At 45.3% G+C, this 20,969-nt stretch overlaps 1 protein-coding gene across 3 annotated transcripts; it reads left to right on the top strand.

Moving 5' to 3' along the window:
• The first annotated feature begins 2,028 nt into the window (after positions 1–2,028).
• On the top strand, positions 2,029–20,860 carry igf2bp3 (insulin-like growth factor 2 mRNA binding protein 3). 3 transcript variants are annotated; one of them, XR_009942583.1, is made up of 17 exons: positions 2,029–3,048; positions 4,009–4,069; positions 8,920–8,968; positions 12,163–12,214; positions 12,447–12,510; positions 12,919–13,197; positions 14,127–14,261; positions 14,538–14,660; positions 14,831–14,966; positions 15,383–15,514; positions 16,004–16,072; positions 16,741–16,860; positions 16,969–17,046; positions 17,273–17,404; positions 17,531–17,644; positions 17,840–17,994; positions 20,646–20,860. XR_009942583.1 is itself a non-coding variant. In XM_062558289.1 (16 exons), exons 1-16 carry the CDS (start codon positions 2,874–2,876, stop codon positions 17,939–17,941), a joined length of 1,821 nt encoding a protein of 606 aa, XP_062414273.1. In that variant the 5' UTR covers positions 2,029–2,873; the 3' UTR covers positions 17,942–19,781. The 3 variants fall into 3 exon arrangements, 2 of the variants coding, with proteins under 2 accessions (XP_062414273.1, XP_037330347.1); XM_062558289.1 differs by lacking the exon at positions 20,646–20,860 and having other exon boundaries at positions 17,840–19,781; XM_037474450.2 differs by lacking the exons at positions 16,004–16,072; positions 20,646–20,860 and having other exon boundaries at positions 17,840–19,781.
• Positions 20,861–20,969: the final 109 nt, after the last annotated feature.

The raw sequence follows: 20,969 nt of genomic DNA on the forward strand, positions 1-20,969 counted from the left end.
ATGTAACTTGTTTATACGTGTGGTCCACGAAGGTAAACACAAACTAAACTACGTGAAAAGTTGTTAAGAGTTCCGAAAATAAAGTGCCGCATATATGGCCACTTGTTTGCGTTTCGTTCAATCTTTACGGCTCGTGACGAAAACCAGCAAAAGGAAACATGGGGAGAAAACGCATAATTGGCGCGCTGATTCATATAGAATAGTGGAGCCGAGGAGCCAATGAATGGGCGCGTTGAGGCCGTGCCAGCAGCAGTACTACGGGCGCGGGGCTGCGGCTCTCTGATTGGACGGCCTCCCCGACCAATCAGAGAGCTCCGTGCGCTTGCTCAGAGCAGCATAGGAGCAAACCCATCGAAGACATCCGTGGCCCCAGCCCTGAGAACAGAGGGCCGAGGGCACTAAACCAACAGTCCCTTTGTAACCTGCTCTCCGCGAGCGCGCACACCTACGGCCCCCGCTGGTTGGCAAACAGTGCAGGGACCCGGGAGGCTGCTGTCCATGCAGCTCCACGCATTGCTCTTTGCACTAGCAAGGCAGGGCCTGCACTGCAGGATATACACCCTGCACGGCTCTGTTTTCCCAGAGGTGTGTTTACAGGCCAAAGCACTCTGCAAACAATAGCCTATGTGTAGGTTGTAATGGGAAATGAATGCTAAATACTATCAATGCAGTATTTTTTTTTTAGAGTAGCTCACATAGTTACTCTTGTAACTCATACCCAGTGTGTTACTGGTATAACTGACTTGTATTATTGGAGTTAAAGTACTCTGCTACAACCACTCTTGATCCAGAGAATTTAAGTGATGAACTTATCTGTAAAGATATAGGCTACTGTTACATCAAAACAATTGTGTAACCTGCTTTTGGGATTCAGTTTATGAAAGTGCTTATGATGGACAGATAATTCATGGTGGTCAGTGTATTGGACATACGTTTGTTGAGTTTGGTGTTGATTTAGATGTCAATTCAACTCATTGTATTTTGAAGTACGGTGCCCTTGAGCATCCTCCATATTTGTAATATTTCTTCCACCCAAGACTTAATGTTAGAAATACCACTCAGAATCACACAATGCAGGTCAACCTCACTGCAAACTGCATCTTCTGAAAAGTCCATGAATTGGAATAAAAAAATCGAACAATAACTGAACACTGTGACATCCACACAGGTTTAGCAGTTGCAATTCAGGACATGTTGTATTACTGCATTCAATAGTAAAATTTTCATTTTAGGGCCCTTTGTAATACTAGACGGGTCCCACTGCATCTTCAGAAAAGTCCATGAATTGGAATAAAAATCTAACTAAACAATAACTGAACACTGTGACATCCACACAGATTTTACAGTTGCAATTTAGGACATGTTGTATTACTGCATTCAATAGAAATTTTCATTTCGGGGCCCTTTGTAATAGTAGACTAAGAACGATCTGCTCTGGTATCACGGTGCCATCAACAGGTAATTTTCCTCTCAGCTATCCAATTGTTCTGTAAATTCAGCTGGCTGGGACGCTGGGGGGACCTTTAGTGTGGCGAGACCCCTCCCTCTCTTTGTGAATGCAGATCCACGCCGGAGCTACAGCAGGGAGAGGAACTCGCCATGTGGCCAACGCCTCCACGTATAGTGCCAAACGGTCTGAAAGTTGGGAAAATGCAACGCAACGTTGTTTGTCCACGGGCGAATTGGGCCCGCTGTTGGACTTTTGAGGCGCGGATCAAGGAGGGCACGGCCCCACTCTCTTCGGGGGGGGGGGGGGGTGGAAGATGGATGCCGTCCTGTGGATCGTAGTACGTGTCACTCCTTTCCACTTGCACGAGGGGCCCCCACTCGCGCAACGGCGCGGGGCACTCGCTGGTCAAGTTTCTAAATATGAAATGTGTCCGCAGGGCAATTTAACAATAAAGTGCAACACCATTCACAGCGTGGCCCCTCCTCCCGTGTCATTAGTGCAGCGCCCTTAACACAGCCGTGCGCACAAGCCCACCGCAATATCAGCGTCGTTCCTGCTATGGGCGTGCGTTTGCGCACTGTCGTTTTACTATTCCCCACCGACCAATGAGAGTCGAGGCTCGACAGAGAAAGGCACACGAATGTGATTTTAGTAAAGACACGTTGGGTTCTCACGGAATCCCTTTACGCACATAGCTCGCCAGGTTTTTCTTCACACCGATCCACTCTTCCCCTCCTTTTTTTATCGACTCCCCTTATGCCGTCCCCACCCTAGATTCCCGTGCAATTTTCCCCAATCCCAAACACTTAATTGAGCAATTGGGATTCCTCACGTGTGGGCTGATTTGTAGCTTGAACACGTGGCTCATTCAAAAAAAAAAAAAAAAAAAAGCCGGAATAACGGAGGATTTTTTTTCCACCCCCCCCTCTTCTTCCTCTTCTCATTCTAGGTTCTAGACTCAGAGGCGGGCGCCAACCTCACCGTGTGTGACATTCTCTGTCTCTTTGCCAAAGGGGGGTTCGGAGGAAGACGCAAAGTAGTTTCTCCTCCTTTTTTTTCCCCCTTCTTCTTTTTCTTCTTCTCCTCCTCCACCCAGCGCGCCATCGTTTGGAGACACGGGATTAATAATTGAGCGTTTATTTATTGCGCGATAGAGACAAACGGGGGCGAGGGAGAGCGAACGCGCACTGCCAGTTCAAATCTATCGGTGGCTTTGGAACGACGGGGGGAAGCACGCCACAGCCGCTCCGTAGTAGTAGTAGTAAAGGCGATTTCTTTTTATTTATTTTTTTTCTTTTCTATTTTTTTTTATTTTTACGGCTACTCCAAACACTGCACATCCGCGAGAGCAACTAACTATCTCACCCACTCCCTCAGCGTGAAAGATTGTCCCCCCCCCCCTCTTTGAACCACGGCGCAGAACATGAATAAGCTATACATTGGCAACGTGAGCGCCGAGGCGAGCGAAGAGGACTTCGAAACTATCTTTGAGCAGTGGAAGATCCCGCACAGTGGTCCGTTTCTTGTCAAAACTGGCTATGCGTTTGTGGATTGCCCGGACGAGAAGGCTGCCATGAAGGCCATTGATGTTCTTTCAGGTGAGCATTTTTTTTTTTGCTTCTTCCTTTTCGAGTCTGGGGGGTGGGGTGCGCCCCCCTAAAGTGGCATGTTGGGAACACGTCAAAGAACTGCTGCAATTGTGTGAATATTTGCCTTTGCTTTACTTCTGTAGGGTGTGTGTGTGTGTGTGTGTATGGGGGGTGTAACCAAGCGTTTCTTTCTCTCACACAACCTTTACTTGGCCTTTTGACACTGTGGGCTCACACAAATAGCCGCCACGGGTTTGAATGCAATTTCCCAGAGAAGTAGTTTTGATTCATTTTTATTTAAAAAAAGGTCGCGTAAACTGTCACGAGGAAGAGAAATGCCAAGACTACTACTACTACGTGTGGACGCCGTTAAGTGAACCGTCTTCGTCGTGGCCTTCATCACACAGTGCAACATTTAGGAGCGGTGTTCGTGGTGCTTTTACTTTTTTTACATTTTTTTTTACGTGCTCCAATTTGAACTACCACGCTCTCCCGGGTTCTTAAACCCTTAGGCCTTCTCCAGTGGCCACAACTCCCTACGTTGCGAGGCCATCTTTTTTTTTGTGTGTGTGTGTGTCGCCCAATGCTGACCCACCAGGTGGTTTTAATTGTGCTGGTCAAATGTAGGCCAACTCACTGACGCCACACGTCCATGTGTTATTCACCTCTCGTCTCGTGGTTGTGTTGTTGAATCAAAGCGAGGCCTGCTCTCAAATAGGGACACGTCATTTTCTTCTTCTTCTTCTTCTTCTTCTCGCAAGCTCGTGTAATCTCACGTATGGAGCTGGTGCTCGTGCGTGGCTCGCATCCTCTCAGCAAAGCATGTCGCTATTATCACGATACGGTGTAAATATTGAGGACGACCTCGTACACGGTGTCAGGCCTGTGCACCAAACGAGTGCAAACTTTTAGAGGAGGAGGTCAAATGATTAAGTGACGCTAATGGTTCTGTTATTTTTTTTGTTTTAGGTAAAGTTGAACTTCATGGGAAACTTCTCGAAGTGGAGCACTCTGTCCCTAAACGTCAACGGTAAGTTACGTTTTTAATGTGTGCGTGTGTGTGTGTGGTGTTTGTGGGCTAGTGCTTCTCGATTCAACTAGTGCGAGCTACAGATGTCTTTTTTTAAATCGTTATATTCCAAACTTGTATCATTCCAAATGCTCTTCGTCGTATGTACAAAGTAACATCTGCTGGAAATGTACTTAAATGTTGCCATTGACTGTTAATGCGGCGTTTTCCATTTATTTTTCTTCTTCTCCTGAATGCTCTGGGGGTCATATGAAGGGGGCGTATGGTTGGTGGAGCCCACTCCCTCCTTTCGCCATGACAGTAGCACTAAGGGCGCTGCACATGAAGCCGTAGTGAATTTTTTTTCTTCTTCGTGCCAGCAAATGCTTGCATTTCTCGGGGTGTACATTTTGTTCGTTTGTTTTGAATACATATAAATCACCACGATGCACGTTTATTGGAGGTGCCGCTTCAGGGCGATTAGTAGAAGCCCGATAGGCTGCTTTTGCGCCCCCCTCCACCACCACCTCCCCCCGGGTGCCGGCTGGGTTTGCGAGGCGAGCAGGCCTTGTGGAGTCGTCCATTTGAGAAGGATCTGCCCGTCATTCTCCCTCTGCGCTTCCGCCCTCGTCTCCACGTCGTGCTGCTGTTGCACGAGATGGAGTAAAATCACGGAAACCGTAGTTTTCAGAGTTAGACACCCGTCAACACACACACACACACACACACACTTGTTTGGCATGTGAACAACAACCCATGCGTAAATATTTTCAACCGCAATAGTGGGCCGACTTTTGTTTCGTTTGTGAGCGTTTGACGCAATTCCGTCATGGTGACTCGTTTTTTTTTTTAAATGGCTCTCGATTGATTGATTGAATTGGTGTGGCGATGATTTCTAATAAGCCTTACACGTCACTCATAAAGTTTGCTTGAGAGATCTACTGCGTTGAGGCCAAATGGATTTGCAGGAAGAAATTACGAGATGAAACGAAGGATTTTCAACCATTATACGCCAAATGCAGTTTAGGAGTGCGTGGAGGTTGAAAAGGGCTCGCGGAGGGATTTTCTTTGACGTGTGTGTGGATATATAAATGCTGCATACGTGAAATGTATTTTTGTTCACTTAAACGTCACTCACGCTTCCCCTGGCAGTCACTGCCAGTTTGTCTAAAATGTATTTTGGATAAATGAGAGCCAGGTGAGCCGCATGGGAGGGGGGGGGGCAGGGAGAAGGGGAGGGGGGGGGGCTGCTTCTGTGGCCCTCAGCTCTTCAGTCGTCCACATTTTCGTAAGCACGAAAAAAAAAAAGAGGACTTTTCTGTGTCTGAGTGCAGCCTGCTGTGGCCGCGATGGGCAGCAACGGAGTCGAGTTTCAGCCACACTTCAAATAGTAAAACGTGCCCTCCCTTTACAACATGGGACATGGCAGCAGTCAATGGGAACAGTATTCTGGGTATAGGCTACACCCCCCCCCCCCCCCCCCCTCTTTGCATTCCAAACCTGCAAATATCAACTGGGGGCTGGGCCAATCACTGTGGCTTAACCTTTGAACCCAGCAGCGAAGGGGAAGTGCTGATCAAGGGGGGGGGTTGGTCATGAAGATCGAAAGGGTGGCGATTCCCCGTCAGGCAAAATAAATCATGTACACCGGCATCCAAAATTGATTTGGCCAAAAACCCATTAAAAATGTTACTATAAAACATCTACGCTCAATAACAATATAGAATTCAGTTCTAGTATTCTATTAGTATTGTCATTTAGTTATTCAATATTTCTGACATATTTTGGGCATTTCATTTCCAGCTTCTGAAATGTGTTTAATTTTTTTTTCTCAATCTGTTACACCCACTCGTTCTTCACAACATTTTGACTTTTCAGAAACGTACAGGTGTACTTTCATATTATGGAAAATGGTTTTATTGTTCACAATTGACAAATTTGCCTTGAAATGGCAATTGTATTTTTTCTTTTGACTCAGATGCTAATTGAATGTTCTTTGTTAAAATACATTTCACTCACTATTTAAATAACCCTTTTAATTGTGAGCCAAACTGGGTTGCAGTGGTCTCCTTATTGCTTACACCCACTTGAAATACTTGGTTAGATATTATTTGTTAAAGTGAACATTAAAGGAAAGGTGTGTTTTAACTTGAATAATACACAGAGCCTGGCATTTGTTTTCAGTTAGTGGTGCAACTTTGGTTCAGAAGAAAAAAGGCAAAGAATTTCAGTCATAAAAAAAAGAAAGTAATTTGAGACATTCGTGTAGGTTGTATAAGGGTCATGGGGGGAAAACTCGGGGTGCCGGAGAATAATGAATGTGGCCCCCTTGTGCGAGCAAAGGATCCTTCACTCCAACCTCCAAGGCTCCAAACAGAATGACGCTGCAGTTTTTCTCTTCCTAAACGTATATAAATTATATTTTGTGTAGCTGGGAGGAAGACTCTTGAGTGACGGTCTTCAGAAGTTGAGGGATTTCTAACTGATACTCACCTCCATTGGAAATCTCTGCAAGAATCCCCACCCATCCCATTAAAACGTTGGTTAGCTTACGTGTGTGTGTGTGTGTTTGGATATAAGGCCTGTTGGAGGACAGCCGGAAAATGAGCCTGTATGGAGTTCGGTCATTTAGAATCTCTACAGCTGGTAAGTCTATGGCTGTGGATGGGACATTGAATACAGGTCTTGCGTGTCCCACACCGTCCCGCGTTGACATTCTCTGTGCCTGTATGTGATTAAGAGATGGAGATGAATGCAGGTGTGGGTATACGGCGACTCAAACCTGGCTAATTGTCTTTATTTAAATTTAAAAAAAAAAAAGCCTCCTCCAGGCCATCACAAGACGACTCAACCCCAGTCACTCCTGGCACTCCCCTCCTTCCCTCCCCCTCCCACTTTTAACCCTGCTCTACATGTTTCTGTCAGTGGACTTGTCCGTGTCCATGGCGACGGGGCCCCACCCCCACAGGGCAGAGAGGGCCCTTGTTACCCTTGCCTGAAACATGGCTAGCGCCCCCCACTCCCTCCCTCAAAGCACCACTCCCCACCCCCTCCCCAAATCAAAGGCTTGGACTGGGGAATGTATACCACCCCCACCCAATACTCTGGCTCACTTCTTGTGTGTGGCTATAGGTTAATCCGACTGGAAGTGCTGGGTGCATTTGCACATTTCGCATGGCGCTCCCACCGCAATGCAGAGCATACAGAATGTGTGGGGCGAGGAGGGGGGGGGGGCGGATCAGCCAGGAATGGCACCGTGGGCTGGAATTCCCATTGAAAGTTATTGGTGAATTCACAAAAAAGTAAATTACAATTTTTTTTGCCCATTTTACTTTAAGCTGCTTTAGCTTGATTGTGGTTGTAGCGGCTAAGCGGAGGGGTCCTTGCACACGTGCAGTGCGTTTCCCTGTCTGAATGAGGTGTGTCCAAGCCAAAAAAACCTGGGTGTAATATATATAGTGTGATTATAAAAATGATGCACGTTGTAAAAGTGTTCTCTTCTAAAAAAAAAAAAAACTCATGCAGCAAAGCCGTTTGTACAAGTGTCTGAGCAGCGTTTTGTTAACCAGCTCATTGGAGATTCAAGAGAAGAACACGCTGCGTGTTGTGTCATTCTAGGCCTTTTAACGTTTTTACACAGAAGAAAGGAAATTGTCCGCCAACACGGTACAACTTGAACGAGCAGCGCATGCATCGGGGTCTGAGCTCAAGGCCGGTGTGGAAATGGGTTTGGGTGGGGGTGGGGTCAGGGTCTGTGATTCCACATTGTGTGAGAGCGTTTGCTCTTCAGCTCCCGTGTGTGTGTACGTTGTGTTCCTTTAGGTCGCCGCGTATCAACAGGCTGAACTTTGGAGTGGCCCTGCACATGTTCTGTGTGCCACATGCGTGCGGACTCTTGCGAAACTCTGACTCATTGATCCGCGCGCCTCATTGTCTGCGTTAGACCTCCACTCGTGGCCCAGCGCGCCCTTCCTGCTGTACACGATGTTGCAAACACATTTGGGGGACATTCAAAGCTAAAAGGCTGCATAGGGGGGGGGGGGGAGAGGAGGAAGGAAGTTTACCGTCCCAGGTTTTTGTTCCGGGTGACGACCCACAGCAGCGCCATTGTGACCGCTGGTCTCCCGCCTGCTTCTGCTGTATGCGCACACTCGATGGACCAGAACGCCGTTAGGAGGCTCCTTGTTCTGTCCCCCCCCCCCACCGTTTTAGACCCATCAGCTGGATGCTCATGTAATGTGTTGGAAGTGTCTGTTTTAGTTGGGCTGATGAGGGCTTGAGGCTTGCAGCGGTTAGATCCTCATCTGCGGTGCTTTGTGGCCTCGAGCTGTGTACACAAGACATTCGAGTACATCTTCACCGTTCCAATCATCCCCCCCCCCCACCACCACCTCCTCTGCGCTCCTCCTGATGCTTCTTTTGACCACTTCACAATCTGGCCTCGCTCCCAAAATCTCGTTCTCCGCACTCTCGATTGGTGTTTTGGGATAATTTTAATTTTGCGCCCCTCCAAGTCAATTTAGGCCACCCAGCGGTGATTCCAAATTGCTGCTTTGCCCGCTCTATCATCACTTCCTCCCACGTTTTCCTCTGGTTGTCTTGGTGCGCCTGCTTGGCTGTGAATAGCAGTAAATCAGAAGTTACATCTGCAGCTTCTTCGGCCCTCTCTCTCGCTGGATGGTGGAGGGAATGAAGACCAACTGTGTTTTTGTTGAATGAACTTTTTGTGTCATTGTGCTCTTGGTATTGTCGGCAACTAAAGTGTCTCTCTGCTCGCTTCCCTCCCATCTTCCTCCATCAATTACTTTCGCTTCCTTTACCCCCTTTTCTGCTCTTGTTTTCTATCTATCTCTCTCTCTCTCTCTCTCCAGGAGCTGTAAGCTGCAGATCAGGAACATCCCGCCTCACATGCAGTGGGAGGTGAGTTCTAACTGCTTCTGTGGCGGGGTACCATCAGGAAGCCCAGTCGGGCTATCAGTTAAGCCTCCGGTCTCACCGGGCCTCCTTTTTTTTGGGGGGTTTCAATTAAGAATGCGCTTCATGGTCCATTTGTACGGGGCTAAAAGGCACAGAAACTTATTCAAGCCAGGATAGGTGGTCACAGTTTTAAAGACATCATCTCCATCTCCATGTGGTGTGGCTGGTTGGGCCTGCAAGGCCCCTTTAAGCTGTAACATGAGCTTCATATTGAATGTTTAAAAAAAAAAATCAAGTAGCTTGCTGTTTTGATTCTTGGGCTACACAGGATGGGGTTAAAATAGTGAACTATAATTCATTGTTTAATGACTGTGTGCTAGTTAAAAAGAAAATGCCCTGCCCCCCCCCCCCCCCCCCCCCCCCACACACACACACACCATGAGAGTAATGTAAAGGTTTTTGTTGTAAACATTCTTCTTGAATCAGTTTGATGTGGCCCTATCTAACCACGCCTGATAATCCTTGTATACGTTATGGAGTGTTTATTTGGAGGATCCGTCTCAATTTAAAGGTTTTTTCTGTGCTTTATTTGCTAAATGAGTCTGTAAATAAGCGGTGTGTGTGTATTCGCACCCCTTTTTTTCTTTTAAAACGTCATATTAATGTTTCGTTAATGTTACGCAGGGGGAAGAAAATAGAATAAGCACCTGTACAATTTAAGTGCAGTTCATTTAGTCCCATATCGCTCAACAGGCAGCAAATTAGGGTTGCCAAAAAGATTCTTAGTCAACTGAGTTTCTCAACAGGAAATCACAAGAGCCTTTAAATCCTGTGCTTACCCGCGATGTGCTCATGAGTTTATGGGAAATAACCCAACCGAAAAAGCAAAGCATTGCTAATTGACTTAAAAAATCTGATCCTTTGTTAACTTAAGGACCAAGTATGAACTTAATTACTTGTTGGAGATGGTGCACTTTATGTAAATCTGCTAGCATGTGTGTACAAACTACTTTGACAGAGGTTATACAACAAAATCACTTCATAAGAATTCAGAGCTTGGACGGTTTTAGATTTGAGTTAAAACGGCATCATCTTCAGCAGTTGAGTATTTTTTTGGTGAGATGTGAGCTTCAATCATTCAGAAATGTCTGCCTTAGTACCTTTTTGTGCATAAAAAGGAAAAGCTGTAATTCAGCGCTTTCTCTGTCATGAGTGACGGCCGTGCAAATATCTAATACACACATTTTTGTTCACTATTGTTACTTTCTGAAATAGTAACGTAAAATTTGTTTATATAATTTACTCTTAAAATCTTAAATTCAAATCCATCTTTTTTCCTGTCACATTAGTGTTTAATAGGTGACAAGAGGTCGTCTGAAAATATCAAAAGAAATGAGCTGTAATTCACTCAGATTTTAGTGCCTGAGACGAGTGCGAGTGACAGTCGTGTGTGTGTGTGTGTGTGTGTGTGTGTGTGTGTGTGTGTGTGTGTGTGTGTGTGTGTGTGTGTGTGTGTGTGTGTGTGTGTGTGTGTGTGTGTGTGTGTCTGTGCGCATATTTTTCCTCAAAGCATTTAATGAAAATTGTTTAAGTGTCTGCTTCACATTCTACTGATTTCACACTAACCAGCTGCGCACCTGCAAATTGATCTGGTCTTTGATTTCAACATTTTAAAATTTGTATGTTGAATTTCACTCTGGCTTTATTTTTTTATAATTGTGTCCACTCAACATTTCACGTAGCAGTCATACAGCCATATGTGACTTTTAAAGAAATATATATTTGCCCATTTGCAGAGGTTTGGGTCAGATTGCCTGTAGCTTTGTTTGGTTTGAATCTTCTGCTCCATAAATACCAATGGAAGGCTAATGAGAACCTCACTTAAATGTTTAAATATTCCAAATGTTAAAGTTCTCGCTAGATCTCAGCCGCATTACTTGTGTGACCAGACGGCTCACTGTTTTTGTGACGGTGGCATTGCTTTGCCTACACACGTCCCTCAACTGAAACTCCGGATCCACCCATGTTCCCTGCATGTAGCGAGCGAGCGAGCGCTTTGCCTTCTCTAAAGGTGACATGGCGGTTCCCCCCCCCCCCCCCCCAGATGGAGGAGGGGGTTGGAAGAATGAAGCTGAACAGCGTAGAATAGGATCATTTGCTGCTACGGCCTTGTATCTGTCTTATCAGGCTGATAAGACAATGGGCTGTGAGTGTGTGTGTGTGTGAGTGTGTGTCCATATGTAGCCCTACAGCGAGCGACTTGTGTAGCGCATAGCAGCGTGCTCTCAAGCCGTAGTGGGTGGGTGGGCCTGCCCTGCTTCCTCTTCCCTTCCATGTGCACCCGATTCACAGAATGTGTAGCATGAGCTCCTACCCCTCCCCCCAGCCCGCTGCTTCCTGCTGGAATGCACCCCACCCTTTCCTGAATGGCCTGGATTCGCATTGGCTGGGCTCGGCGGACGGTCAGGCCCGGCATCCAGCCAGCAGCCAGCAACTCTTGGCTTCGGGGGAACTCGTATCGACGCAGGGGCAGCCAATGACGGGGAGCAGAGATGCCAGGGGGGTGGGATGTTGCGTTGGTGGTGGTGGTGGTCTGAGGGGGGGGGGGGGGGGGGGCGTGCAGGGCTGCGACGCAGTCTTGTTGGCTAGAAAGTAGGGTTGAGCTCTTGGGGGTGTGGACTTGTATTTGAGTGACCCTGGTCGGATGTCTTGGCTTAGCTTGGAGCCCTCGCTCCCCCTCTCGCCCATATATGATCACTTCAAAAAAGTCACATGGTCTTCAGATTTCAGCTGGTGACCAGCTTGGCGTATTTCTTTTCGTATACTTTCTTCTTTTCTACAATAGAACTTTTTTTGGAATTGGCCTTTTTTTAAAGCATAAAAGCATTTCATACGTTTTTCCAATATTTGATAGCGGGTAAAGTCTTAATGTTTTTGTTGCACGTTTTATTTTTGCAAAAGGTTGTTTTACGATGAATAATCTGTACTAAAAAAACTCCCTCTGCAAGTGCTGCACCATCCCAGCTACCAGAGAAGAGAAGCATAATTTGACCATTTCACTAATGTATCATGTAACTCAACAATAAACACTGAGGCACTAATGAATGGACTCATGTTCATGAGCACGGCTCGTTCCTACAATTGAGCTTCTGGTCAAAGGCCTTCGAGAACTGAATAATTGTTTTCTCTTCTCACAGGTTTTGGATGGTATGCTGGCTCAGTATGGTGGTGTAGAGAGCTGTGAACAAGGTAGAAAAAGATCTTTTGGATTCACTTACAATGCCTCAAATGCATTTGGAATTAGTCGAACATGCTTTGTTACAACTGCACATATTCAAGTATTCATTTCATGCTTTTAAAGGCATAATTACAACTTCTGAGTGAATTAACGAGTTGCTGTGAAATTATGTGAAAGTAATGCATGTTGGTGATTTGTGTCTGTGCCATTGAGTGTGTTGATTTTTGATGTGTTCCCCCACAGTAAACACTGACACAGAGACTGCAGTAGTCAACGTTCGATATGCAGCCAAGGACCAGGCCCGGCTGTGAGTACACGCATACATGCACATGCGGTTCACGCGTGTGTATGTGCTAGGGTGGGGAGGGGGTTAAACTGGCCATCTGGTGCCCCCCGGTGTACATCAACCACACTACAATATTATTCCCTGCACAAGTGGTTGTAAAATCCTCACATAGCTGATGTTTTCACTAGAAATCCTACAGGCCTGCTTGTCCTTTGTTTCAATCATTTGAGACAACCGTTTAGACTTCAGCTAGTTGCTTATTTTTTTTTAATTTTTTTTGGGATCCACTTCAATTCTCCCAATCAATAAGGGAAAGACATCAATCCGGATGCTTTGTGGATTCTGAAAGTTTGTCTTGCCATTGAAAGCATTTGCCTCCTCTGGCCAGCCAGAGGTTTCCAGACTGACATCTCGGTACGATTTCCCCAGGGCGATGGAGAAGCTGAACGGATCTATGATGGAGAACTACGCCTTGAAAGTGTCGTACATCCCGGATGAGACTGCCGCGCCGGAGGGTCCTTCGGCGGGGGGCAGGAGAGGCTACGTCCCCCGTGGAACTTCTCGTTCCGGCTCGCCAAGTCTGGGCACCCGGCCCAAAATGCAGTCCGACATCCCCCTGCGAATACTGGTTCCCACGCAGTTTGTAGGGGCAATTATTGGCAAGGAAGGTGCCACCATACGCAACATCACCAAACAGACCCACTCAAAGTACGTACAGATGAGAGCGCTTTTACCATCTTTTCGTATTTGTCTTTCCTGTCATTCTACTGTGATAAAGGTATAGAAACATCACTCTTCTCAAAATTAAAGTTTCATGAAAGCTAGACGCAGGTGTTGGGTACTACAGTTCCAGTTTTGGAATGACTGATAAAATGCAATTGCAAATCCTTCTCTGACTGCCTTATCTAATTGTTTTTCGTTACATGGCATCAGAGCTTCTCTACCCCCTGCTTTTTACCACCGGCCATGAAACTGCCTTTATTAAGCTACTCTTAAAAGAAATCAATCAAAATGAACAATTAGAGGCCCATATACCTCCGAAGTTTTCAGTAAAATAACAGCATGGACACTCTCTTGGCCCTAAACGAATCAAAACTTTTTTTCTTTTAATCCACTTATACCCTTACATCCACATAGCGGAGTAGTTGGAGTATTAGTATTATTAAACATAATTGCTGCAATAAAAAAGCTCAACCACAACATGCAGTAGTATAAAAATTGGAAAACCGTGCAGGACGCTGAAGGATTCAAACTGGTTTAGTTCTCTGCCTGTTTGAAGGATTTGAAGCTACTGCTTTCTGTCAGTCATTAAAGTGAGTTTCCACAAGGCCCCGTCCTTAGGCCTGTTCTGTTTAACATCTATAGCCTCCCGCCAGTGTAAATGACATTATTTTCCTAAGTTATACAGACGTCACAGATTAAAGTCAATAGGTGACTGATGCTATACAAGCCGCAGCTGGTGCAGTGACTCTTTTACTGGATAACTTGTTTGCACCTCTGAAAACGAAAAGTAATTGTTTTTAATTATATTTTGAATGACCGGAGTCCTTAATTTTCTTTTCTTTCTGTCTTGGCCTTTGTCTTGCGTTGTAGTTGGAAAGTGCTGTATGAATAAATCTCCCTTTCCTTTACTCCAGGATCGACATCCATAGGAAGGAAAATGCAGGTGCAGCAGAGAAGCCCATAACGATTCACTCCACCCCTGAAGGTTGTTCGAACGCTTGTACAACAATCATGGAGATCATGCAGAAGGAAGCCCTCGACACAAAGTTGTGAGTTTGTGCCCAAACAAAATGAAAGAATATTTCCTTTTTTAGTTCAACCTTGTTCTTGGTATCATTTGTTTTACCGGTTACACATGTTTTGTTTATTGCCATCATGGATGTTATTAAAATGATGCCTGATGTGGTGCACAGCTGTCTGACATAATTGTCACATGTGGTTGGAAGGATTGCAGGTTTCACAGTGTGTTAATAGACACTAAATATGTACATAAGATACTGTAGATGAAATGGTCGATGTCTGAACAGCCCGTTTGTCTTGTCCAGCACCGAGGAGATCCCGCTGAAGATACTTGCACACAACAACTTTGTCGGAAGGTTAATTGGGAAGGAAGGGCGCAATTTGAAGAAAATCGAGCAGGACACCGAGACCAAGATCACAATCTCAGCGTAAGACTGACTCAGTTTTTATTGGCTGTATTTGTGGTCTCTGTGGCTCATAAAAGGGTCACCGTCCAAAACGGATACTAGAACATTATAGACTCGTGTCATGCTGTCAGAATATCTAGTCCGACGCCATTGTTCTTGTGTCCATTCTCTACTTTAATTGTTTGGTTCAGTCTGCAGGACCTGACCGTGTACAACCCAGAGCGGACCATCACAGTGAAGGGCACCATCGAGGCCTGTGCGAGAGCCGAGGAGGAGCTAATGAAGAAGATCAGGGAATCGTACGAGAGCGACATGGCTGCTATGAATGTAAGCATCTTTAATGGAGATTGGACCATTATACTTCAAATAGATTTTGTGTTTCATTGTGGAAAACTGACTTTGACCTATTGCTTTAAAAGTGATGGTCTTCTCCTGTGGATGAGTACTGTCACCAAGTAAATGCATGTACTGTATTGTAGTACATAAAAATAGAAGCCAGATCACAACAAACTCCCAGTGGTATTAAAAAAAATGCAGTGATCTGTAAATATTCCTGCTGCAACAGCCCTTTGCTGCTCTGATTCAATTCAATGATTCAAACGTTCACAAGTTCATCCACATGGCTTGCACTCAAATTTTTATATTTCTCCCCTCTTAATCTTAATCATTGTGTTTTTAGAGAATACAAATGAAATGGATCGGTTTTGTTGACGCAACCTGTAATGTTCTGGTCTCCCCTCCAGCTCCAGTCCAACCTGATTCCGGGCTTGAATCTGAACGCTTTGGGTTTGTTCCCAAGTGGAGCGCCAGGCATGGGCCCCTCCATGTCCGGCGTCCCACCTCCGGGAGCCCACGGCGGATGTTCCTCCTTTGGGGTAAGTGGCGGTCTTGTACACAAGTTTTGCCCCACATGCTACCCTTTCAAACCCGGCACTGGCTGTGTTTTCAATTTTTTTTATCTACTATTCTTCAGCTCTTTGATCGGGCTAGTATGGAACCCATTTATGCCACAAAAAACACTGAAGGGTTAGCAAGTCAAAATTATGACTCGAGAGGGTTGACTTAAATGTGCACGCGCAATAGCAACTAATCCAGTAACCTCATCTTCTGTGGTGTTCGTCGCTGGTCGCTTTTGAAACAAAAGTCACCAAGAGGGTTTGGAAAGTCAACCTGCCAAACATCGTAGGAGCCTGCGTATGTGCATAATTAATTACGACTTTCATAAATCTTTGACTTTTTTTTAACCCTTATTTATTTTTACTTTTTTGTGGTGGAAATGGACTTGGATAGTGAACAATTAAAAAAAAAAAAAAAAAACATTTAGTCTTTAGCAATTCGGCTTCATGTTTCTTTTTTTCCTTTAGAGCAGTCCTTATGGGGGTGAGGGGCCATTTTGGGCCTCCACGCTGTCGGCGAGCAGCCAGCCCCTTGCTGTAAGTCACCCGTCCCAAAGTGCTTTGCACGGCTTGTGGCTGCTCGCTGTGGGATTTGGGGAGCAAAGAGATCCTCCAGATGCCCCGAAATCTTTGAACAGTCATATATTTGACAGGCAGCAATGGTCTCGCTAGTAGTCATGGTTTATTTTAGGAGATCGTGCAAATAATGCTGCTTTTAGATTATTTTCTTTTTGCAAGGAGGAATGATTAAACGCTCTTCTCCAGATTTGAACATCTCTTACCCTTAGCTGACCTATTGAGTGGACTAAGGGGCTCGATCCGAAATTATCAGCCACTTATTGTCCCTTCGGGACGATTAAATCGTTCCCCCTCAGAGAGCTTCAGTCAATCACACTAAAACACACAAGTGCTTGTGCGTTTTTTTTCTCCAAGTATCAGTAAATGCAGTCCTGTCAAATTCAAAGATGGGCTGCATTTTAAAAGGACGCTTTGAACCTGGTTCAGACTATCTTCTACGTATGAAAACATTTAGCAGATGGATTCTCGGCTTCATTGAGCGGTACAGCAGTCCCTTTTCAGAAATAAGCGGCAAAAAAGAAGCTTGTGCCTTCCTCCACTGTCTCCACTTCCCGCTGAAGTGGTCTGCAGTCACTGACTGCGAGAGCTCCTGGTGGCAGTGGCACTGAAGTGTTCAAACCCCGCAGGGACACCCGGAGTCGGAGACGGTTCACCTGTTCATCCCTGCGCTCGCGGTCGGCGCCATTATTGGAAAACAGGGTCAACACATCAAACAGCTGTCGCACTTTGCCGGAGCCTCAATCAAGGTGAGTGAGAGACGCGGAGTGACGTTTTGGAACCTCGATGACGGAAAGTCTTTGCGTCGTTCCCGGCCTTTAACCTTCTTTTTAGCGCCTATTCCATTTCTCTTTCAGATCGCCCCTGCAGAAGAAGTGGGTGCCACACCGCAGAGGAGGGTCACCATCGCTGGACCGCCAGAGGCTCAGTTTAAGGTGCGCTTTACCTCCTATAAACGCACCGAATGCTGTAATGGAAAGAATGGAATCAAGCCACTTTGTTAAACCCCATAGTGGGCGCTGTTAAGCAGCTCTTGGGCCTACACTACGTTCTTATGTTGGTAATTCACTTTCTGGATGGGAATGTGTTTCAGACGTGTCTCTTCTACCCCCCGCCAACGTGCACCACAAGTAATCTACATTTTAACTTATTTGGCTGCAGGCTCAGTGTCGCATCTTTGGCAAACTGAAGGAAGAGAATTTCTTTGGACCCAAGGAAGAGGTGAAGCTGGAGGCTCACATCAAGGTTCCTTCCTTTGCTGCTGGACGAGTCATCGGGAAAGGTGGAAAAACGGTAAAAAGGCCCCATGACTACATAAAAAAAAAGAAATTGCAGTGTTATTTGTTCAAATGAATTTTGTTGTTTAATCAAATTCCTACTCTTAAGTTTTTTGTCATCATGTCATGATTGTGGCTGCAGGTAAACGAGCTGCAGAACCTGACCTGCGCAGAGGTTGTGGTGCCCAGGGACCAGACACCCGATGAGAATGACCAGGTCATAGTCAAGATCAGTGGACACTTCTTTGCATGCCAGGTGGGTTTAAAAAAAAAAAAAATTAGAATGTGGTCTCCGGTTCCTGCAGTTAAGTTGACCTACAGAGACGTAATGAGAGGATTATCACAACTCACGGATGTCATGATCGATTTTTTTTTTTTTTAATTTTTTTTTTAAGGACATTTTATTTGACTTCTCTTTGGTCTGATCTTAACATGCCCTCATATCCTCTAGCTGGCCCAGAGAAAAATCCAGGAGATCTTGGCCCAGGTGAAGAGGCAGCAGCAGCCTAAGCCCACATCTGGAGCCCAGCCTCCACAGCCTCGCAGGAAGTAGAGCTCTGGCGGATCCGGAGGAATGGTGACAGAATCTGCCAGAAGACTCAACAGGTGGACAGATGCAGCAGAGTCCGGGGGGTGGGGTGGAAGACGAAGGGTTGTAACGGTAATCTCAGGGGTCAAAGGTTATCAGAAGCCAATCAAACATCCACCCCGCCTTGTCTTGCTTGATGAACTTTCAGGTGTGGCTAAAAAAAAAAAAAGGGACCCTATGCCTCTCCACCTCCACCCACCTCACCTCTCTGCATCTCTGAGAAAGTACTTCTGAGGGCTCCCAACAACGTCACCTGCCCTCACATGTACGCACCCCTCGACCGTTCTCCCCCCCACGGGTGTGTTGAAATGTTTATTTTTTCTTTGGTCCTCTTTTTACACTAGAATCACAAAGAAGAAATAAGGATCCCCCTCCTATCGCATCATTGGTGTGGTACTTCAAACCCGATCAGATGTTTTGGTTGACTTCAGATTTTTTTTTTTTTTTTTTCGTGTTTAATTGGTTTAAACGTTATGAGTTTTCTGTGGAAAGGAAAAGGCATTGCTATCAAGGTCCTGGTTGGACCAAGAGAGGTTTATTTTGGGGGAGGGTTGGCTCGGATTGGGTGGGCCGTGTTTAGGGGAAAGATTCTTGTTTCAGGACAGGACCCCTGAAAGGGTGGATTATATTGGGCGTCCTGCCCTTGTAATGATAGTGGCATTTTATAAATTTGGATGCATTTTATAGATAGACCTATATACATAGATGAATATATATTTAGAGGTGAGGGCAGCGTCATGACTGACACTTCGGAAAACTGTGCCGAACTGCTGCTGCCCAGGAAAAACCAATTTAATATGCATTTTACTTAACTACCTCAGGATCTAGTACCTCAGAAGAGAAAAAATGATTATATATATGAAAAAATGTTCCTTTCTTTTTTTATTTTGCTTTTGTGGTATTTTGTATACTTTATAAAGCTGATAGTCTTTGAACATTTTTATTTTTTTAAGAAAAATTTAAAATTTGGTCAGCTGCCAACTGACCTTGCCTTCAACTCTGGCGCTTCGGGTGGCTTTGCTCATGTGTATGTGTGACTTAAGATGACCCTGTACATAAAGTCTATTAGTCTATTTGTACATTGACGCCCCGGAGCAAGAGTTGGCGCCCCTTCAGCTGGCGGCTGACAAGAGTATCGAGAGAAAATCGCCTCAGTTTTTCCCCTGAGGGTCCACCATCTTCTGAAAAATAAGTACAAAACATCTAAAGAAATGCAAATGCCAACCGTACATCATTACAGCAATGCCATTTAGTTTTGGGATTGACATTGGTAATGGTACTTTAATTTGTCGTAAAAAAAAAAAAATCCTTTTTGCCTTCCCATGAGGGCCGTGATCAGGGCAGTGCAGTGTGGGCCGTAATGGTCTCCTCTCTCGCTGCCCTTCAGTCAGCAGAGCGTATTTTTTTCCCCTTTTATTTTTTTTCCCCATCTGTTCTGTTCCCAGGTCTCCTGCCACCTTATTCTACACAACGGTGTCTTAGCAAGGTCCAAGCCTGTGCTTCTTTTTTTTTTTTTTTTCATAGATACAAGTTGTCATTTCGGAGTGGCGCTTGCAGCCAGGCCATTGAGTCAATGGTAACGTCGTTCACTGCATGGTGAGGGTAGGGGGGAGTCACACTGATAGATGCATTTTTTAATTTTATTTTTTCGCGCTACAAGAAAAAATGATTTAAACCAGACATTGGCGCTAGACCACAAATATATAACTTGATGTTCCAGTTTGTTGTTCAAATAGGGAAAGAATTGCCGGAAAAGGGCACACAGATTAGTAAATTAACCCTGATTTGGGGGGGGGGGGGGGGGGGGTGCAAGAGGAAAGGAATCCAACACCTAAATATACAATTTATTTCATTTGTCTCTTCAATGCGAATGTAAATATGTTGATTGTGGTAAAACGCGAGTGTATCTATGCTTCCACATTAGAACGCCGTCTACCTCAGCTGAGGGAGTGGGGGGGTCGGCGGGGTCTGCACGAGGCACCCTACCCCCCCCCACTTGAGTGCCAGCGCGCACCTCAGACCCCTCCCCACCCTCGAACATTTCTTTCAACAATGGAGCGCCATCCAAACACCGCGCTCAACCCGAGGGGGCACAAGTGATGCTTAAAATGATCCCCCCCCCATACCTCCCGATTCCCTGCTTCCTTCCTGCCAACCCCCCCCCTCCCTCCCTCCCCCCCCTGCAGTTTTGTTTTGATCTACCTCTTTAGACAAGTATTTGAAGTAGAGGCATTCTTCTATTTGTTAGAATTTAACGCCCCCACCTCTCCCTTTATGGCTCCCCATGCTTCCCCCTTTGATATGAATGAAAAACTTAAACTAAAATCATGTACTGTTTAGAATCGAGAGAATAATCGAAAGTGATCAAACTATTTTCTTTTACCAGTGTTTATATGTACTCTTTTTGGCTCAACTGAAATCCTCAACCAATCGTTATTTCTTTCTGCTTTCTATTTTTGGTGGTGTGGCTTACATGTATTTGACCCTTTTTGCTTGGGTTTTTTGTGAAAAGTCAAATCACGTGTTTGATTTTGCATTCAATAGTTAAAATGAGAAAATACAGTTTAAAAAAAAAAAAAGAAAAAAAAGGACCTGCCTTTTTTTTGTTGATTTGAAAGACTTCAAAATAGATAAAGTCCTGTCTTTTTTTCCCCTTTGTCTTTCACAGATGCTACACTCACTTGCTGGTGCAGTAGCTATTTTCTTCTGTTTCCATTTCTTTGCTGTGTAACGTGGAAAATCTTGGTATGAGACAGATGAGGGACTGGTTCTGAGTTTTTTGGAAAAGTGATCTAATTTCAGCATGATATTCTCTTCACCATCTCTCTGCAACCATTATGCCCCTTCACCTCCCCTTCACACACAGCTCCACTTGTCAAATGCCTCTGAATAAAAAACATAATTAAATTGGTCTTTTTTTTCTTTTTTTGAGCTCTGAGGAGCTACGTACTCGTCTTTTATTCGGCCGAGAATAAAGAGAAATCAGTCTTCA

The sequence above is a fragment of the Pungitius pungitius genome, chromosome 17, assembly GCF_949316345.1.
Source record: "Pungitius pungitius chromosome 17, fPunPun2.1, whole genome shotgun sequence".
NCBI lineage: Eukaryota > Metazoa > Chordata > Actinopteri > Perciformes > Gasterosteidae > Pungitius > Pungitius pungitius.